Raw genomic sequence first — 21,415 nt, 5'->3', positions numbered from 1 at the left:
AGGCGCGCCACAACGTGACGTCAACTTCTGCGCCGGAAGTGGAAGTCCGGGCATCACAGCTGAAGTCAGTACGGCGGGCTCACCGCTGCAGCGGAGTTCTGGGCTAGCCGGGCAAAGGGGCTTGCGAAGGCCCGGAGGCGAGGTCAAAGAGAAGCAACTGCGCCCCAGAGAAGAGAAGCTCGCCCATTCCCTGCTGGGAGTCAGCTTTCATTGAAGATGGCAGGGCCAGAACTGTTGCTCGACTCCAACATCCGCCTCTGGGTGGTCCTACCCATCGTAATCATCACTTTCTTCGTAGGCATGATCCGCCACTACGTGTCCATCCTGCTGCAGAGCGACAAGAAGCTCACCCAGGAACAAGTGTCTGACAGGTCAGCGCCCTCCCTTCTCCAGCCTACCTCACACCGCCGTGACCTTGGGCAGGAAAGTGCAGTTGTGTCAATTTGCCTGGGTTCACGCCGCGCCCCACTGGCATGGTGACCTTACCACTGGCAAGGTGACCTTACCCGTTACCTCTGTGTTTCACTTTTGTCCTGTGAGATGGGGCTGGTAACAGTACCTGCCTCATAAACAGGTGGGAATCAAATTTGATGATGTTTGTAAAACTCTTAGCACGGGATCTAGGACGTATGGAGTGTTGGAAAAAACAGTGCTGTTAATCTTTTAAGTTAGTCGCCAACCCTCGGTAGGTATACCTATGAACTATCTCATCCCACCCTTTCTTTGGGAAGAGTGCCAGGTGCGTTACTGCTTTTAGTCTTTGTAACATCGTGTCAGGTCGATGTGATAATCCGCGTTCTACCAAATTACTGTTGCAATGGTCAGCCGAGATGCTAAGTACTTAAGCTCTTTGCAAACTGTAAAACTGCCGTTAGAGAGGTAAGGAATTGTAATTATCATTTCCCCTCCTAGAGTGGAGGCAAGTTCCTCACACAATTCATTGCAGTATTTATTTTTATTTATATATTTTCGAGACAGAGTTTTGCTCTTGTTGCTCCGGCTGGAGTGCAGTGGCTCGATGAGCTCACTGCAGCCTCGCCTCCCAGGTTCAAGCGATTCTTCTGTCTCAGCCTCCCGAGTAGCTGGGATTATAGGCGCGGCCACTGCACCTGGCTAATTTTTGTAGTTTTAGTGGAGACAGGGTTTCACAATGTTGGCCAGGCTGGTATCAAACTCCTGACCTAAGGTGATCCACCCGCCTTGGCCTCCCAAAGTGCTGGGAGTACAGGTCTGAGCCACCACGCCCAGCCCCTCATTGCAATATTTATATACAGAGACAGGAATTTGAGATGATTGTAGGTGGATATCTAGCCATGTACCCCTTCATATTAAAATAATGTTTTCTCCCAGCTACTTGGGATGCTGAGGCGGGAGGATTGTTGGAGACCACCCAGGGCAACATAGTGAGACCTTGTCTCTTAGGAAAACAGTTTTCAGTCGTCTTAGGAAAATAGTTTTCAGTCAGTTGTTCTCATTACTTTCAGAAACAATCTCAGATAGGTGCTACTATATCTTTAGCACCTCCCTCTCACTTAATAATTTCTCATTTTAATAAAGAGAATAAGCCTCAGGCTAAGAACTTTCCACAGGTAACGGTATGTAGTTAAAATGTAATAATGTTGTTTTGTTTCTACTGTACTTATTTTAAGTTACTTTCTTTTTCGTGACAAGTAATATTGGGTTTCCATTTGCTGGTAATTTAAAGATTCCTTTAAATTAAAAATATATAGGTAGGTACCTGCCGACTCACACCTGTAATCCCAACACTTTGGGAGGCCAAGGCCAGCAGATCACCTGAGGTCGGGAATTTGAGACCAATCTGACCAACATAGAGAAACCCCATCTCTACTAAAAATATAAAATTAGCTGGGCTTTAATACAAAATTAAATTAGCACATGCCTGTAATCCCAGCTACTTAGGAGGCTGAGGCAGGAGAATTGCCTGAACCCAGGAGGCGGAGGTTGCGGTGAGCCGAGATTGCACCATTGCACTCCAGCCTGGGTAACAAGGGCGAAACTCCGTCTCAAAAAAAAAAAAAAACAAAAACGTAAAGAACACATAGGTAGGAAAAAAGTTGATACATAAAAGGTATTAAATATGTAATGGTACAACGCTAGCAAAAATTCTAACATGGCATGAGAATGACTCAAGTTTAGGAGGCACTGCTGTAAAATTTTCAGTTAGTTCTTCCCGATTATGCCAAGAAGAATGATAATCATTTACTCTATATCAGGCACTATGCTAAGCACTTATATTCATTAACTTATTTAACTCTATGAGGTGCATATTGTTGTCTAATTTTATAGAAACTGAGGCTTTAGCAAGTTCCATGGTCACACATGGTGACATTCAGGACTTTACACCAAGTCTTTTGGTCTGGGGCTTTTTCCACTATACCACAGCAATCACATTACCTTTCTGTGGCATTAGTTTCAGAACTGACCACAGCCAGCACCCCACCCTGGAGCAAACTCTAAGAAGTCAATTTAACACAGAAAGAAAGGCTGTAGAAAAATGCAAAGTGGGGGAAACTCAGACATTTAGCATTTATTGGCACCTATAAATTTTTCTTATTTTGTTCTTACATTAGCACTGAGGTAGATAGTCCTAAACCCATTTTTACAATTGAAGAAAAGGAAGCCTGGAAAAGTTAAGTAGCCTTCCCAAAGTAACCAAAGTAGGGAAATATTGTGCCTATACTTGAACTCAGGTCAGTCTCACTCTCAAGTTAAATCCTCTTCAACCATGATTCCTGCTGTCGTAGATTCTCTGCCAAAATTTTCTGTGCCTGGTTCACTATTAGAGCAATGGTTCTGAATTATATAATATGTAAAGCTTTCTTTTGTAACCTCAAAATGAAATTCACACTTAGTGTTGTCTATATACAAGAACTTTTTTTTTTTTTTGAGACCGGATTCTCACTCTGTTGCCCAGGCTAGAGTGCAGTGGCACAATCTCGGCTCACTGCAACCTCCACTTCTTGGACTCAAGCAATTCTCCTGCCTCAGCCTCTTGAGATTACAGGCACATACCACCGTGCTTGGTTAATTTTTATATTTTAGTAGAGACAGGATGTGAGCCATCTTGCCTGGCCACAAACGTGTTCTTAAGAAGGAATATAATGGCCAGGCCCAGTGGCACATGCCTGTAATCCCAGCATTTTGGGAGGCTGAGGCGGGCAGACCACTTGAGGTCAGGAGTTTGAGACCAGCCAGGCCAACACGGTGAAAACCCATCTCTACTAAAAATACAAAAATTACCTGGTGTGGTGGTGTGCATCTGTATTCCCAGCTACTTGGAAGACTGAGGCAGGAGAATCACTTGAAGCCAGGAGGTGAAGGTTTCAGTGAGCCACGATTGCACCACTGCACTCCAGCCTGGGCAACAGAGTGAGATTCTGTCTCAAAAGTAAATAAATAAGTAAAAAGGAATGTAACACCCTAGTTGTAACAATCAGAAGAAATAAAAGGAGAATAATTTGTAATAAAATAATTCATGTTTTATAAATGCTTGTGAACAGCTGTCCTAGAAGGTGTAATGCGGTTGTCTGCACCTAGCTATAAAATCACCATGATTGGGACAGGCCTCACTGTAGACTGATAACAGATGTGTTAACTACTCAAAGATTACAAGAACTCAAACAAAAAAAGTTCTTGTATCTTATAATCTTTGAGTAGATAACAGATGTGTTAACTACTCAAAGAAGGCAGTTCTGCCTCAAAGTGATTTTCCTAGATGGTGTACCACTCTTGGTAAAGTTCTGAGCAAAACAAAGTGCAATTTTCCTTCTATTTACTCAGTACTTGCATACTTACAAATTTAGTATATATATATATATATAAGACCTGTGCCCTCTTCCCACAATGGAATTATTAGGTTTGAGGCTCAGATAATAACAGTTTGTTGGTCTAGGTGTGGTGGCTCACACCTGTAATCCCAGCACTTTGGGAGGCCAGGGTGGGCGGATCACTTAAGGTCAGGAGTTCGAGATGAGCCTGGCCAACATGACAAAAGCCTGTCTCTACTAAAGATACAAAAGTTAGCCAGGCATGGTGGCGCGCACCTGTAGTCCCAGCTATTCGGGCAGCTGAGGCAGGAGAATCACTTGAACCCAGGAAGCGGAGGTTACGGTGAGCCAAGATTGTGTCACTGCACTCCAGCCAGGTTGACAGAGCAAGACTCCTCAAAACAAAACAAAACAATTTGGTGAGATACTCAAAAGTCATGTGGGACATGGGAAGATTCTTTGTATTATGTGACTGTCCCCAGGACTGAGAGATACTCATTTCTTACATCTTACAATTGACAGTTACATGATTTTTCCCCTCAATTCCATCATTTTAACAATCAAAAATTTCCACAGATTTCCACAGGCCCCCTAGAGGGCAGTGCCCCCCCCAAGGAGAACCAACCACTGCTCTAGAGAACATTCATTGTCTCTAGTTATAATTGCTGCATCCCTAAAGTGAGGTAGTTGGATTATGCCAGCTCTGACATGGTGGCTGGGCCTCATCAGGTCATCATTTGACTTGGGTAAAATGCTGTACACACTGAACCAGCCTAAATCCAAGAAAAAGGTGTTTTTTAGTTGTAAGCTTTTTTTTTTTTCTTTTTTAAGAGACAAGTCTTGCTCTGTCACACTGGCTGGAATGCAGGGACACAGTCATGGCTTACTGCAACCTCACCATGTCAGGCTCAAGTGATCCTCTCACCTCAGCCTCCCAAGTAGATGAAACTATAAGCATGTGTTACCATGCCCAGCAAATGTTTAAATTTTTTGCAAGGATGGGGTCTCCTGTGTTGCCTAGGCTGGTCTCAGACTCCTGGGCTCAAGTTATCCTTCCATCCTAGCCTTCCAAAATGCTGAGATTATAGGCATGAGCCACTGTGCCCAGCGGTGTAAAATATTTTTCTAAATATAATATAAATGTCTATTAGGGGCTGGGTGCAATGGCTCACGCCTGTAATTTCAGCACTTTGGGAGGCCAAGGCAGGCAGATCACCAGGTTAGGAGATAGAGACCATCCTGGCTAACATGGTGAAACCCCATCTCTACTAAAAATACAAGCAATTAGCCAGGCATGGTGGCATGCACCTGTAGTCCTAGCTACTCGGGAGACTGAGGCAGGAGAATTGCCTGAATCTGGGAGGCGGAGGTTGCAGTGAGCTGAGATTGCTCCACTGCACTCCAGCCCAAGTGACAGAGTGAGACACTGTCTCAAAAAAAAAAAAAAAAAAAAATACAGTGGGACCCAACTGGGCGTGGTTGCTCACAGCTATAATCCCAGCACTTTTGGGAGGCTAACACAGACAGATCATCTGAGGTCAGGAATTCAAGACCAGCCTGGCCAACATGGTGAAACCCCATCTCTACTAAAAATATAAAAATTAGCTGGGCATGATGGTGCATGCCTGTAGTCCCAACTACTCAGGAGGCAGAGGCAGGAGAATCTCTTGAACTCAGGAGGCGGAGGTTGCAGCAAGCTGGGTTTGTGCCACTGCACTCCAGCCTGGGCAACAGAGTGAGACTCTATCTCAAAAAAATACAGTGGATCCACATGATTTTGTGTAGTCTGGCCTTGCACACCTCTTAAGTCTTCTTTTCACCACATTTTCTGTAGTTCTCCACCATATGGTGTTTCCTTAGGTCCTCAGAGGCAGAGTGTTTACTTTTATGAGGCTTTTGTCCATTTTGTTTACACCAGCACTTTGCCAAGGTAATCCTCACTCATCCTGAAGAGTCCAGCTTAATCCTACCTCCTTAGCAAACCTGTCTCTCAGACCTTGACTTCCCAGACTCCATCACCTCCCCATTATGCACTCCTGCAATACCATTCATCTCTCTTCCTATGACATGATAATTGAATTTCACATTTATTCCTATGGTTATTTCATTAATGTCTTTCTCCCTCACTAGACTTTAACCTCTGTAAGAGATTTGTATTTTGATCACTGTTCTTCATGTCACCTGGTGCTTTGAAGTTCAAGAAACATTTGCTCAATGAAAGAATAAATTTATTCTTGTATAGAATATGAATAGAGGCTTAGGGAATTTAAGTGACTTGCCCAAGATCACATGGCTGATAAGTGGCAGAGATGGATTGAACACATCTGTTCAACTCCAGAGCTTAAGTTTTTACCCATTGCTCTAGACCCAGTGCTTCTTACAACTGTCAATGGTGAAGGACCAGTTTTGGGTTTTTTGGTTTTTTTAATTTCTAATCTATTGTAGGCTAATACTTTTGTAAAATATTTTGATCATGTATTTGGATGTTGTGACAATGTCAAATTATTATAAAAGTCTCTAAATCCTTATTCCCAATGTCTGTGCTTATCACAGACCAGCATTGATACATTGACCACACTTTGAATATCTTTAGACTAGCACCCAGGGAGAACATATTACATGTTACCTCTGTAGCCCTGTAGATAAAGTGGAGAACTGTGTAGCATAATGAGCTCAGGAGGAGGAAGCAGAGAGAATTCCATGAGTGCTCCAGGCATTGGGAAAAGCTTTGTGGAAATGCTGAGGCTTGAAGAAGGTGTTAAGGCATGATGGAGTAGAACTTGTAAGGGAAAGCGCACTGGAACACTCCCAGCATGTGGAGAAGCTAGAATATGTATAGGGTGACAAGGGAGACCCCGGGGTACTGACTACTTAGAACAAGTGATTTGTATTGAGTACAGAGAGAAAGCCTAGCACAGTTTTTATATGTTCATTTCTGTCCATAATTTTTTTTCATATTTCAAGAAGAATTTCCATTAATTTAAGGGCCTTTTCCTTCTTTCCTCCTCTAATGAACCTGAGAACGTAGAAAAATTAATATTTTGATCTCTGTTTTATTTGTATCTTAGCAACACCCATTTGTCCCATAACACTATTTTTTTTTTTTCTGAGATAGGGTCTCAACTGTTGCCCAGGCTGGCATGCAGTGGCAAAACCTCAGCTTATTGTAACCTCTGCTTCCCAGGCTCAGGTGATCCTTCTACCTCAGTCTCCTGAGTAGCTGTGACTACAGGCATGTGCCATCAGCCTGACTAAAATTTGTTTTTTTTTTTGGAGAGACAGGGTCCTGCTGTGTTGCCCAGGCTGGTCTCAGACTACTGGGCTTAAGTGATCCACCTGCCTTCGCTTTCCAAAGTGCTGATATTACAGGCATGAGCCACTGCACCCAGCCTAACATGGTATTTAATGATGAACTATGGCTCTAATAGTTGATTTAAGATCACCTAGTAATTTCATTTGTTTATTCAGTTAATGTTTACTGAGAGCTTTCTAATAGTCTGAATCCTGGGTAGAATTTCTATTTGTCCATCAGATAGCAACCCTCTCAAGGCCTGTTCTCATTTCTATGTAGGTAGTAAGAAATTCATTCTTTTATCCTTGCTCTTTTCCCTTTCTTCTGATCCCAGATCTTCTGAGCAGTGTCCAACTGCTATTCTTTTCACTCAGAGAAAGTGTCTTCCTAGCTTATTATGAAATAAGAAAAAGCTGAATATAATGTCCCAAATGTACCTTCCTCTGAAATATTTATTTGTTCAGAGACATAGTCACTTCTGAAAAATACTTTTCTGAAAACCTAATTTTTAGGTTAAATATGTTTACATTGGTTTTAAAGATACTTGTATTTTGGAAAGTTTCCACACAGCAGTTGCCAAATAGGCCCTCTCTTGTGTTTAAATAGGTCTTCTACTTTATTCTCCCATTTTCTTCTAGTGTTTCACTTTAAAAAATCTCATTGTGTTGGTTGTATTTTTCAGTCAAGTCCTAATTCGAAGCAGAGTCCTCAGGGAAAATGGAAAATACATTCCCAAACAGGTACTCATTTGTCTTTTATTAAAAAGCTCCACGATTCACTGTTGGGCAGTAGGTATCTGAATGTTTTATAAGGGGCTCTTTGGGGCAAGCTGAAAGTTGGCAACTTAGTAATTAAGCTGTGGCCTGGTAGTGTTTGTTGTCATGATGAACTCACCCTTCTTAGGAAATTGTTTTTAAATGTGAGTCAGCTAAAGTGTCAGGTCGCCTGCGACGTAGGCTGACAGCTCTGAGCGGAACAGCATATCCTAAAGACCTTCTGACTAAGCCCTTGGGGAATAATTTGACAGTTTGCTGTGTCATAGTTCTTAGACTTAAAATGCTTTTTTTTCCTACTAGTCTTTCTTGACACGAAAATATTATTTCAACAACCCAGAGGATGGATTTTTCAAAAAAACGAAAAGGAAGGTAGTGCCACCTTCTCCTATGACTGGTATGTTTGCCTTCACTCATCTTTAAGGAAGATTTTTAAACATGGGTCATTGAGTGGGGTGGGGTGACGGGGAGAGGGCATGGAGGGTGTCATTTTATTTAAATGTTAAATTGCAGAAGATAGTAATCTTAGATCTTAGAAATCATCTAATGTAGGGGGATCTATAGAAATGGAATTCTCTTTTTCAGTTAGATTTTTTGAGAATCCCAGTGTATAAAGTGGATTTTTTTTAAAAAGTAATTCTCAGCTGATGGAGTTGGGAGGGCCAGAGCCATTGTCCCTGCGTCTCTCCTCATTGCTGTTCTCAGGACCCAGGGTTCTGGGGAGCACAGTTGGAAAAGCATTCTAGCGTGGCTCTCACCCATTGCCTGGATCCCCTTGCAGACAGGTGGCTGCCCAGCTTCTGCCTGAATGAGGAAGAGTGTTCTGCTTCCCAGACCTGCCATTTTGTTGTTAGATGTGATCATTTGGTCTACCTTACAGTGGTGGCTCTAACATTTCCTACTTCACTGATCCCAGTCATGTGAAAAATACAGCATGTTAAAAGTAAAACAGCCGGGCGTAGTGGCTCATGCCTGTAATCCCAGCACTTTGGGAGGCCGAGGCGGGTGGATCATGAGGTCAAGAGATCGAGACCATCCTGGTCAACATGGTGAAACCCCGTCTCTACTAAAAATACAAAAAATTAGCTGGTCATGGTGGCACATGCCTGTAATCCCAGCTACTCAGGAAGCTGAGGCAGGAGAATTGCCTGAACCCAGGAGGCGGAGGTTGCGGTGAGCCGAGATCGCGCCATTGCACTCCAGCCTGAATAACAAGAGCGAAACTCCATCTCAAAAAAAAGAAAAAAAGTAAAACAAAGTAATTTGTTGTTCTTTGTTGACTCTCCTCTCATTTTAATACTACTCATTTCTTTAAGTGAGATGACCAGCTATTTTAAACCTATACAGAATATACTGTAATTAATTTTTTTAAAGAGTGACTAGGTTTTATGGAGTTAATATTTTAAACAAGTTTTTTTAAGAAAATTTACAAGAAACAAAAGACCATTAAATATATGAAAAGTTACTTGATGTCACTAATAATCCATGGAATATCAATTAAAACAAGATACTCTTTTTTTTTAGCCCATTAAGCTGTCAAAATATTGAAAGGATGGACAGGATCCACTGTTGTCAAGGTCACGGAAGTTAGGCCCACTCACCATTGGCAGGAGTGGCAAGAGGTGGAGCCTTGCTGACAGTCTGAGAATATCTATCAATTTTAAATGTGCAAATCCTTAGACCTAGAAATTCTAAGAAGTTCTCTTACAGAAACACATAAACATGCAGATGTATGTGCAAGATGGTTTTCTGCAGCATCGTTTATCATTTATTGGCAAAAACAATGGAAACGGCTAGGTGGCTCATGCCTGTAATCACAGCGCTTTGGGAGGCTGAAACAGGTGGATTATGAGGTCAGGAGTTCGAGACCAGCCTGGCTAAGATGGTGAAACCCTGTCTCTACTAAAAATACAAAAATTAGCTGGGCATGGTGGCGTGTGCCTATAAGCCTAGCTTAGGAGGCTGAGGCCTGAGAATCACTTGAACCTGGGAGGCAGAGGTTGCAGTGAGCTGAGATTGTGCCACTGCACTCCAGCCTGGGCGATGGAGTGAGACCGTCTCAAAAAAGAAAGAAAATATTGAGAGGGAGCTGTTATACCACTGTGGAAATATCATCCACAAATACATTAATAGTAATAAACATAGTATCTCTTTTGTATGTGTGTAGATATACATAAAATTTATAGTGTGTATGTATAGAGAGAAAGATGGAAGGACATATAACAGATAAGTGTTCAGAGAGTGGGCTTAGAAGAACTGTACATCATATGTTTTTATGTCATTTGAATTGTTTTTAAACAATAAACTTAATTATCAAGTACATTAAAAATTTATAGATAATCAACAGAAAGTCCCTGAAACAGAGGTAACAGTGGTTTCTTGTTTGTGCTTTCGTCTTAGATCCTACTATGCTGACAGACATGATGAAAGGGAATGTAACAAATGTCCTTCCTATGATTCTTATTGGTGGTTGGATCAACATGACATTCTCAGGCTTTGTCACAAGTAAGTTACAGACCCAGTAGACTTCATGTTACTCAGAGAAATTCAAGTGCTACTGAGACACTAATATCACAGGTCCTATGTTTTCTTGTGGAAACTGGTAACAGTCTTTGAACAAAAAATTTAATATGTGGTTATTTTTATGGCTTTTGCCCAAAAATGATCCTAAGTTCATAATTTGGGTGCTTTTTAGCTAGATTAGATTCAAGCAAGTGACTTTCTAGCTTACTTCCAAAACTAATATGATATTCTAGGTGAGCAGGGTAAAGGGAAGCCTATTTCTATTTTGTTTGACTTCATGTGCTAGGTGTTACGGTGAGTTTTCTATTTGTTTGTAAGTCGCTTTTAATCACTTTGATTTCTTAGTAACATAGTTCTATGTATATATATTCCACTTAGGGTTTAATAGATCAGTGCAGGTTTTTTTCCAAATTTCAGGACATAGCTCAGTTTGAGTTCCTGCTTCCTCAGTAAGCTAGAAGCAGGTATTATTCAGGGAAACTAGAGCCGAGTGTCATTTACTGTCTTTTCTTCGGAAATGGCCACAGATTTCCTTGTGGAAATTGTTTTCCAAAAGCTATGTGGCACAGAGTTCTCACCTCCTCAGGGAAAGATTCACACTTATTCTAAAAATAAAACAACTTAGAGTGGTTGTGAACTTTTTCTTCTCTGCAGCCAAGGTCCCATTTCCACTGACCCTCCGTTTTAAGCCTATGTTACAGCAAGGAATTGAACTGCTCACATTAGATGCATCCTGGTAAGAACTTTCTCTAGTTTAATAAAAACACAAACCACACTTTGGGAGGCCATGGCGGGAGGATCACTTGAGCCCAGGAGTTTGAGACCAGCCTGGGCAACAGAGCAAGATCGTGTCTCAAAAAAACGAAAACAAAAATCACACAAACCAAAATCTAAAGCCAGTGTCCCTTAAAGATGAGGATTTCTAATCTGCATACTTCATTGGAATCGGTTTTTAAAGGTTTTTTTTTTTTTCAATACTAGAGTCTTACTCTGTTGCCCAGTCTGGAGTTCAGTGACATGATATCACTGCAACCTCCACCTCCTGGGTTCAAGCAATTCTCCGGTCTCAGCCTCCCGAGTACCTGGGATTACAGGCGTGGACCACCATACCCAGCTAATTTTTGTATTTTTCATGGAGATGGGATTTCACCATGTTGGCCAGGCAAGTCTTGAACTACTGACTTCAAGTGATCCAGCTGCCTCGGCCTGCCAAAGTGCTGGGATTACAGACATGAGCAACCGTACCTGACCAAAGTTTCTTTTTTTCATTGAAACTCCACTCAAAATGCCATGGGTGGTTTATGGCAACTTTTACATGAATTTAGCAAAAGGAAAGAATATGTCACCTCTTTTCTGTCATAGCTAGGGGTTTAAGAATGCAGGGGTCAGTGTATCAACCCCCAGAAAGTTAAAAGTTTAAGCCAGGAATTCTGGCCAATCATTTTTAGTAATACCCTGGAGCTTATAGGAGTGGAAGTTTGTATTATTATTTTTTTCAAAGTACATTACTACTGATGATAATGTTAATAGTTTTCATTAGTTCTGGTCATTGTGCTTGGTGCTTTCCATATTTTAACCTCATAGCAACCTATGAAGCCTATGTAGGAATTGACATTTATCTTATCATTTTCCATACTCATTTTTGTTTTTATTATATGCAAGCATATTTATTTTATGGAGGTAGAGTAGGAAACCTAAGCTAAAGAAAGCCTCGGTGATATAGTTCAAAACTTGGAATGGCTCCCAGTAGCTATAGTCCTCAGTACTGTATTTTCTGAAATTGACCTCTTATCCTTTCTTGTAAGTATGGAACACACCTGGTGGGTCACGCCTGTAATCCCAACACTTTAGGAGGCCGAGGTGGGCGGATAACTTGAGGTAAGGAGTTCGAGACCAGCCTGGCCAACATGGTGAGACGCCATCTCTACTAAAAATACAAAAATTAGCCATGCATGGTGGTGTGTGCCTGTCATCCCAGCTACTCGGGGAGCTAAGACAGGAGAATCTCTTGAACCTGATGGCAGATGTTGCAGTGAGCTGAGATTATGCTTCTGCACTCCAGCCTGGGTGACAGAGCGGGACTCCATCTAAAAAAGTTGGTGAACACACCAACACTTTGTGATTTCCTCTAGGGAATGGCATTCAGAATGGGAGTCCTGTCTGGATTTTTAAAAATATAGTTCTGTATTGGTGAGACTGCTATAACAACTTGTATTTCTACTGTGGTTGTGCTTTGGGTGAATATAGCCCATCCAAGGTGACTTCTTTACAAACACTGAACAACTTTGGGTGGTAGGGAAGAGGGAACTGAATTATTTTCTGATATAACTAACCACACCATTTTGCTTTTGCTTTGCCAGGGTGAGTTCTGCATCCTGGTACTTCCTCAATGTATTTGGTCTTCGGAGCATTTACTCTCTGATTCTGGGCCAAGATAATGGTAAGAAGCATGTCAGGTTTACTAAGCAAATACTTGCATAGATGAATCCTTCATGTTAGAGGCAGAAAAATTTTGTAGGTTATGCTGTTTGTTAGCATAGTCAAATAAAATGCCTCCTTCCTTCAGTTTCTGAGGTATTCTGAAAGAGTCTTAAAAATTCCAGGGGTCAAGCTGAAGATCTCAATTTTCTCTGGCAATGATTGGGACAGTATTTGATTCCCCAGAGTATGATGCCATCATATGAGGGATCCAGCACCAGCAGTGTAAGCCCGTGAACCTAAACCTTAAAAAAGGCCTGGTTTGATCAGTCAGTTCATTGACTAGAGCCCTTGCCAGTACTAATCCCGGCTCTCTTATTTACTGGCTGGGACCTCAGACAAGTTGCTTAACAAGTTACTTAACTTTGAATTCTCTATTTGCTTGTCTGTAAATAAGGACTTTATTAGTTAACCTGCAGGGTTGTTAGGAGTGGATGAGGTAGAACATGCAAAGCACTTAGTGAGGTACTTGACATACAGTAGTTGCTCAATAACAGGTGGTTGTTATTGTTGAAATTTGAAATAAAGTTTAGAGCTTCCTTTAGTGATCTCTCTTCTGCTGTTACCGTCCCCATTTTTCAGGAGACACAAAGTGACTTTCCCAGAGTCACATAGCCGATGGGTGACAGAGCCAGTCAGTGAGGCTGTCATCCAGTTCTGTAACCTCTGTGAAACCCATTCTTCCCCTTGGGTGCTGGGGTGCTTGCTGAGTCCTGGCACTCATGTAGGTGTGTCTTATGCTGCAGCCGCTGACCAATCACGAATGATGCAGGAGCAGATGACGGGAGCAGCCATGGCTATGCCTGCAGACACAAACAAAGCTTTCAAGGTATATATATATTCCGTTTGCCTTCCAAAGCCAAGTGATGCTCAGAAAGGTGTTACCAAGAGTTATTTTAAAAACAGGTTCCTTGCAGGGAGTATTATGTGGTTCCATTGTTTTAATTTAAACTTAGGAAAAAGATACTTTACACATCTCTTTTTCCTGAGACAGAATCATCTATTAAGTAAATTGGAGATTCCTGGTACTTTTACTGGTTTGTAAATGCTCACCGAAATTGAATCCACACTATCAATGATGCTGTAAAATAATCCAGTCAGAGGTGCCAGGTAAACATTTAGAATATTTTGAACCTTTTTTGAACCCCACAGACATCAGATATAAATTGCATTAAAAAAATAAATACTAAGAGCCTTTTCACAAAAAGGTTCTAGAATTTGCAACATCCAGTATGATTTTTGTAGAACAAAATCTCACTTTGCTTCATGATAAAAACTAGAAATAGAAGGGAAGTTCTGGCCAGGCTCAGTGACTCATGCCTGTAATTCCCTTATTTTGGGAGGCCAAGATGGGTGGATCACCTGAGGTCAGGAGTTTGAGACCAGCCTGGCCAACATGGTGAAACCCTGTCTCAATTAAAAATACAAAAATAGGTCAGGCCTGATGGCTTGCGCCTGTAATCACAGCACTTTGAGAGGCTGAGGTGGGTGGGTGGATCAACTGAGGTCAGGAGTTTGAGACCAGCCTGGCCAATATGGTGAAACCCTGTCTCTACTAAAAATATTTTAAAAATTAGCCAGGCGTGGTGGTGGGCGCCTGTAATCCCAGTTACTCAGGAGGCTGAGGCAGGAGAATTACTTGAACCCGGGAGGTGGAGGTTGCAGTGAGCCGAGATTGCAACATTGCACTCCAGCCTGGGCAACAAGAGTGAACTCCGTTTCAAAAAAAAGAAAACTACAAAAATGAGCCAGGCAGGGTGGCTCGTGCCTATAATCCCAGCTGCCCAGGAGGCTGAGGTAGGATAATCACTGGAACCTGGGAGGAGGAGGCTGCAGTGAGCCGAGATTGTGCCACTGCACTCCAGCCTGGACTCCATCTAAAAAAAAAATAAAGAAGAGAAGTTCCTCAGCCTGATAAAGGGCATCTATGACAGACCCACTCAATGGTGAAAGACTGAAAGTTTCTTGTCTAAGATCAAGAACAAGATAAGGATGTCTTTTCTTGCCACTTCTATTCAACATTGTCCAGGATGTACTAGCCAGGGCAGTTAAGCAAGAAAAAGAAAAAGTCATTCAGATTAGAAAGGAAGTAAACCTATCTTTGTTTGCAAATGACATGGTCTTGTATGTAGATCATCCTAAATAATCCACAAGAAAACTAACAGAGCTAATAAATAAGTTTAACGTACAGAAATCAATTGTGTTTCTATACACTGGTAATGAAGACTTGGAAATGAAAGTAAAACCATTTTATTTATAATAGTATCAAAAGAAATAAAATACTTAGAAACAAATTTCACAAAAGAAATGCCTTTTGTTAGATTTTAACCGAAAGATTGCTGAAAGAAATTAAAGAATTAAATAAATGGAAAGACATCCATGTTCATAGATTGGAAGACTTACTATGATTAAGATGGCAATACTCTCCAAATTTTATCCACAGATTGAACACAATCCCTATGAAAATCTTACCTGCCTTTTCTTGCAGAAATTTAGTCTGCTCCTGAAGTTCATATGGAAATTCAAGGGAATCAAAATAGGCAAAAATGTTGGAAAAATTGGAGAACTTACATGTCTTGGCTTTAAAACCTATAGCTTTGTAATAGTAATCAAAACTGCACAGTAATAAAAACTGGCATAAGGAGAGATATAGATGAATGGAATAAAGTGGAGAGTTCAGAAATAAATCCATCCATTTATGAACAATTGATTTTCAAAGAGGGTATCAACATTATTCAGTGGGGTAAGAGTAGTCTCTATTCAGCAAATAGTGCTGGGAAAAGGATATCTACATGCAAAAGAATGAAGCTGGGCACCTATTTTACACCATGTATACAAATTAAGTCCAAATGGTTCAACAGGCATGTGTAGTGCTGAAGAAAACAAAAGAAATCAGGTTCAAATTCACCGAATGCGGTGGTGTATGCTTGTAGATGGGAGGACCACTTGAGCTGAGGAGTTCGAGGCTTCAGTGAGCTATGATTGTGCCACTGCACTCCAGCTTGGGTAACAGAGTGAGACCCTGTCTTAAAAAGAAAAAAGAAATTAAATTGGCCAAAGACCCAAATCCCGAATATTGCATGATATTACTTATATAAAATATTTGGAATAGAAAAATTCACAGAGACAAGTAGGTTAGAGGTTACCGAGGAAGGGCTGGGGGGCAGTGGGGAGTTATTTCTTACTGTGTGCATTTTCTGTTTAAGGGGACATAAAACTTTGGAAATGATAGTAGACATGGGTATATATTGTGAATGTCATTAATTCCACTGAATTGTATATCTAAAATGGTTAAAAGTAGCATATGTTATGTTACATATATTTTACCACAATAAAAAATAAAAATTTGACTGAGTGCACTGGCTTACAGCTATAATCACAGCACTTTGGGAGGCCAAGACAGGCAGATAATTTGAGATCAGAAGTTTGAGACCAGCCTGGCCAACATGGTGAAATGCCATCTCTACTAAAAATACAAAATTAGCTAGGCATGGTTGTGCACGCCTGTAATCCCAGCTACTTGGGAGGCTGAGGCATGAGAATCACTTGAACCCAGGAGGTAGAGGTTGCAGTGAGCAGAGATGGCGCCACTGCACTCTACCCTGGGTGACAGTGAGACCCTGTCTGAAAAAAATAAACAACTAAGGCCGGGCGCGGTGGCTCAAGCCTGTAATCCCAGCACTTTGGGAGGCTGAGGCGGGTGGATCACGAGGTCAAGATATCGAGACCATCCTGGTCAACATGGTGAAACCCCGTCTCTGCTAAAGATACAAAAAATTAGCTGGGCATGGTGGCGCGTGCCTGTAATCCCAGCTACTCAGGAGGCTGAGGCAGGAGAATTGCCTGAACCCAGGAGGCGGAGGTTGCAGTGAGCCGAGATCGCGCCATTGCACTCCAGCCTGGGTAACAAGAGCGAAACTCCGTCTCAAAAAATAAATAAAATAAACAACTAAAAAACTGTGAGATGCCACTTCATGCTCACTCAGGTGGTTATAATAAAAAAAGATGGACAATAATAAGTGTTGGTAAGAATGTGGAGAGATTGGAATCCTATAGTTCATGATGGTGCAGCCACTTTGGAAAACTGTTTTTTCCCCATTCCTCAAACACTTAAAACATAATTACTATATGACCCAGCAATTTCACTCTTAGGTAAATACTCAAGAGAACTGAGAACATATGTCCACACAGAAACTTACATGAGAATGCTCAGAGCATGATTCATAATAATCAAAAAGTAGATATAACCCAAATGTCCATCATCTGATGAATGGATAAACAGTGGAATATTTTGGAATATAATGTATGTTGTATGTACAGTGGAATATATGCAGTGGAGTGTTATTCAACTATAAGTAAGAGTGGAGTGCTGGATCATGTTAAACAGGGAAGAACCTTGAAAACATGCTAAGTGAAAGAACATAACAAAAGGCCAGATACACCCAGAATAACTGAAAAAAAGACACGAAAGATAAAGTAGTAGTTGCCAGAGGTTGTGGAAGGTGAATAATGGGAACCGTCTACTATTTGGTCTGTGATTTCTTTTTGTTATGATAAAGTGTTCTGGAATTAGATAGTGGCGGTGGTTGCACATATGAATATACTAAAAATCACTAAATTGTACACATTGAAGGGGTAAATTTTATGACATGAAAATTATATCTCAAAAACTCACTCATGAGCTAACATTTGTATTTCACGTTAAATAAGCTTTATTTATTTATTTTGAGAGGGTCTCACTGTGTCCCCCAGGCTGGAGTGCAGTGGTACAATCCTAGTTCATTGCAGCCTTGAACTCCTGGACTTAAGTATTCCTCCCACCTCAGCCTCAGTACTGGTGCACGAGGAGCCAGTACTACAGGCGTGCACCACCACACCCAATTAATTTTTTTTTAATTGTGTAGAGATGGGATCTTGCTATGTTGCCCAGGCTGGTCTTGAACTCCCTTCCTCAGGTGATCTTCCTGCCTCAGCCTGCCAAAGTGCTAGGATTACAGGCGTGAGGTACCACACCTCACAAGCTTTTTAAAACAATTTTTTTTTCTAAAAATGATGTCTTACCATCTCTAGTCTGGTCTAAAGATAGGTTGTCCAGGCCAGTCTGAAACTCCTGGGCTCAAGCTATCCTTAGCCTCAGCCTCCAGAGTAGTTGCAACTGTAAATACATGCCACTGCACCTGACTTATAAAGCATTTTTTAGACACTCACTAATTTAAGGCAAAGTAGTCAGATTAATAGAATATTTGTGAAATGTAATTTCTTAGAAAATTCTGCAAATTTATTTCTGTTCAACATATTACTAGTTTACATGCAAATTATTATATGCCAAAATAGTTTTAGTTCAAACCATCAAAGTCTTTATTTCCATGATTAGAAATGACTGGACTTCCACAAACTGTAACGAAGTGCAGTTTGTGGATCTGGACATAAGGTTAGAGGAAGTGTTCTTAGGCCTACTGAAGATCTCCCAGGCCATTATGTCAAAGCAGAGCATGCACAATTTAAACCAGATGACAAGTCGCTTGATGAAAGAGCTGAGACTCAGAAAGCATTAATATGTCTATTGTACATCCCTCAAGAGTACTGTGGGGCACAAAGTTGCTTAGTGAGTGTGAGCTGATGGAGGGACTATGCAGTCAGACCAAAATTAAATCTCAGCTCCATTAGTTCCTAGTGCCAGTGACTTTGAACAAATTATTTGACCTCTTAGCCTTGGTCTCCTGATCTATACATTGAGAGGGGAGGAGAGGATGAGGATAGCATTTCCCTTGTAAGATTGAATGAGCTTATACATGCAGATAGCTCACTCCAGCTTCTAGCCCATAGTAAGTGGTCACTAAAGGTTAGCCACAGGTTTCAGTAACAATTCCCTCTTTCCCTGCCTGGGTGTTCTCTTCCATTACAGACAGAGTGGGAAGCTTTGGAGCTGACAGATCACCAGTGGGCACTCGATGATGTCGAAGAAGAGCTCATGGCCAAAGACCTCCACTTTGAAGGCATGTTCAAAAAGGAATTACAGACTTCTATTTTTTGAAGACTGAGCAGGGATTAGCTGTGTCAGGAACTTGGAGTTTGACTTAACCTTGTAACTTTGTTTGGAGTTGGCACCTCTCAGAATAAAAAGGAGGATGCAGGAGCTGGCGGGGGTGCAGCAAGGCTTGTTCTTGTCTGGGCTGTGTTCCCCTTTGTGTTTGAAACTAGAGGAAATAGGAGTAGTATGGTGGGCAACTTGTTATTTTAAAAACGTTTTAAATGTTCCTTCTGGTGACTTTAGTAATGAAACGCAGAGAAAGGGGGAAACCTCAAGCTACTGATAATATATAAAATCTTAGCAGAAATCCAATCTTTGGAGGAAACATCGTTAATTATAACTAATTATTATGTGCAGTCAGCCCGACATCTAGCCACAGGAAACTCCTGTTTTCTTGGGATCCAAACACCCTCTGTTTTACCATTAGTTTTGTTAGTATTGTTAACTTTCTTTACACAAGTCAACCATTTCCACTACCAAAGGTTTAGAAACTATGGGTGAACAAAATGAATCTCCTTATATTGTTCATTTTGAGCCTACATAGACATAGAGAGCAAATATGTCAAAACTGTATTCAAATAAACTCTTTTCAGAGTGAATACCCAGAGCCAGGACAGATTCAGCAAACCTTCTATATCCCTTAATTCTGTCCAGTGAAAATCAGGGACCCTGAGGCACTGCCAGATTCTAAAGTGCCTTTGGGATCATCAGAGACAGGTTATAAATAATGGAAAATCTTGATCTGGATGTCAGTATATCAAATCTATCAAATCCATTGACAGATCAGTGGTGCTATACTGGAAATGGCTACTCCTTTGGATGAACGACCTCATTTCCAAGTTGCTCGGAACAAAATAGAATTTACATATTGCTGTAAGAAGGGAGAGACAGTAGTTGTTGGTAGAAACATAGAGAAGGGTGCCCAAGAATAATTCTGTCTGGATTAAAGATCCCAGGGAAGTGACAGGGTGCCATTTCTGTACTGAGGTGAATATAATTTGCATGTTGAGTGCAGTAATTAAGAACAAACAACCCTTGACTCCACAAATTAAACCATCCTGTTTTTTCTGCCTGTGAAAGTGTTGCCTCTGTAAGTCACTAACAGCCTTCTGCCAGCAGTTTTGACTATCTTGGACCAGTGCCGGAGAGTGTAAGATGACAGAGATGTGAACCTTATCCTCATCTCACAAGAGAGAGACACATAAGAGAGAGCTTTTTAAAATGTTTTATTATTTTTTTCGAGACAGTACCTAGCTATGTTGCCCAGACTGGTTTTGAACTTGTGAGCTCAAGCCATCCTCCTGCCTCAGCCCCCAAAGTGCTGGGATTATAGGCATGAGCCACTGTGCCTAGCCAAAAGAGACCTTTTTTTGAGGTCACAGAATCTGAGAATCTGGAATCTCTGACCCTGCCCTCTAGAGTAACATACATGGGCACAGACACAGACATTTCCCTGTAAATCTTATTCATAATGACCTGCAGACCCAAGTTAAGAAACCTTGACCTTTAAAGATAGTTAAAATGGCTGCTTATGCCAGATATTAAAGGAACAAGGATTCACAGGGGAGCTAACCTTTGCCCTGGGTCTTGAAAGACTTCCTCAGTATAGAAGGGCATTCCAAGCAGAGAAAACAGAATCAGCAAAAGCCCATGGATTAAACTGTCTGCAATTCATTGCACCCCAAGGAACTAGGGAGTGGAGTGGTCCAGTATGCCCTGGTTGGGTAGTATGCAAATGGTAATTGGTGATTGAGTGGGAGGCCCCTCATTCCTGTGCATCGGGAGCATTTGAGTCTGCCTCTTCACCCACATAAGATTTGGGCCTTTTTTCCTTGTAGCAAAGGTGGGTGGTTAAAATGTGTGTGACCAGCCTGGCCAACATGGTAAAACCCTGTCTCTACTAAATATACAAAAATTAGCCAGGTGTGATGGTGCACACCTGTAGTCCCAGCTACTCAGAAGGCTAAGGCAAGAGAATCACTGGAACCTGGGAGGCAGAGGTTGCAGTGAGCTGAGATCGTACCACTGCACTCCAGCCTGGGCAACAAGAGTGAAACTCCATCTAAAAAAAAAAAAAAAAAGTGCTTGAGACTTTCCTGCCTTATTGTACTGGTAGTAAATGCACGGACTTGTCCTTGGCATCATCAAGTCAAAAGGAAAAGCCAAGTTTGTTTTAGTAGACTCTTTGCAGAACCAGCGCACAGGTTTAGGGAGCAGTGCTTATTGTGTGTGTTCTTGGAGTTCAATTTGGGCCAGGCTATAAATGAGAATTGCATCTCTTCTAGCCACCTGGACTTAACACCTGATACCATTTAGGACACTGCAAATGTCCACTTGCTGATTATGGTATACAACAGAGGGGTCCAATCCTTTGGCTTCCCTGGGCCACATTGGAAGGAGAATTGTCTTGGGCCATACATAAAATACACTAACACTAATAACAGCTGATGAACTAAAAAAACAAAAAAGCAATGTTTTAAGTTTATGAATTTGTTTTGGGCCACATACCAAGCTGTCCTGGGCCACATGC

The 21,415-nt window shown here is 41.4% G+C and overlaps 1 protein-coding gene across 1 annotated transcript; it reads left to right on the top strand.

Moving 5' to 3' along the window:
- The first annotated feature begins 38 nt into the window (after positions 1-38).
- Positions 39-19,964, top strand: EMC3 (ER membrane protein complex subunit 3). The gene is made up of 8 exons (XM_002758616.7): positions 39-371; positions 7,763-7,820; positions 8,157-8,250; positions 10,254-10,358; positions 11,031-11,112; positions 12,737-12,816; positions 13,601-13,683; positions 18,760-19,964. The coding sequence occupies exons 1-8, from the start codon at positions 217-219 to the stop codon at positions 18,886-18,888; spliced, it is 786 nt and encodes a 261-aa protein (XP_002758662.1). The 5' UTR covers positions 39-216; the 3' UTR covers positions 18,889-19,964.
- The last annotated feature ends 1,451 nt before the right edge of the window (positions 19,965-21,415 follow it).

Source organism: Callithrix jacchus, chromosome 15 (genome assembly GCF_049354715.1).
Source record: "Callithrix jacchus isolate 240 chromosome 15, calJac240_pri, whole genome shotgun sequence".
Taxonomy (NCBI): Eukaryota; Metazoa; Chordata; class Mammalia; order Primates; family Cebidae; genus Callithrix; species Callithrix jacchus.
The sequence above is the reverse complement of the archived record's forward strand: the minus strand, read 5'-3'. Positions and strand labels throughout refer to the sequence as shown.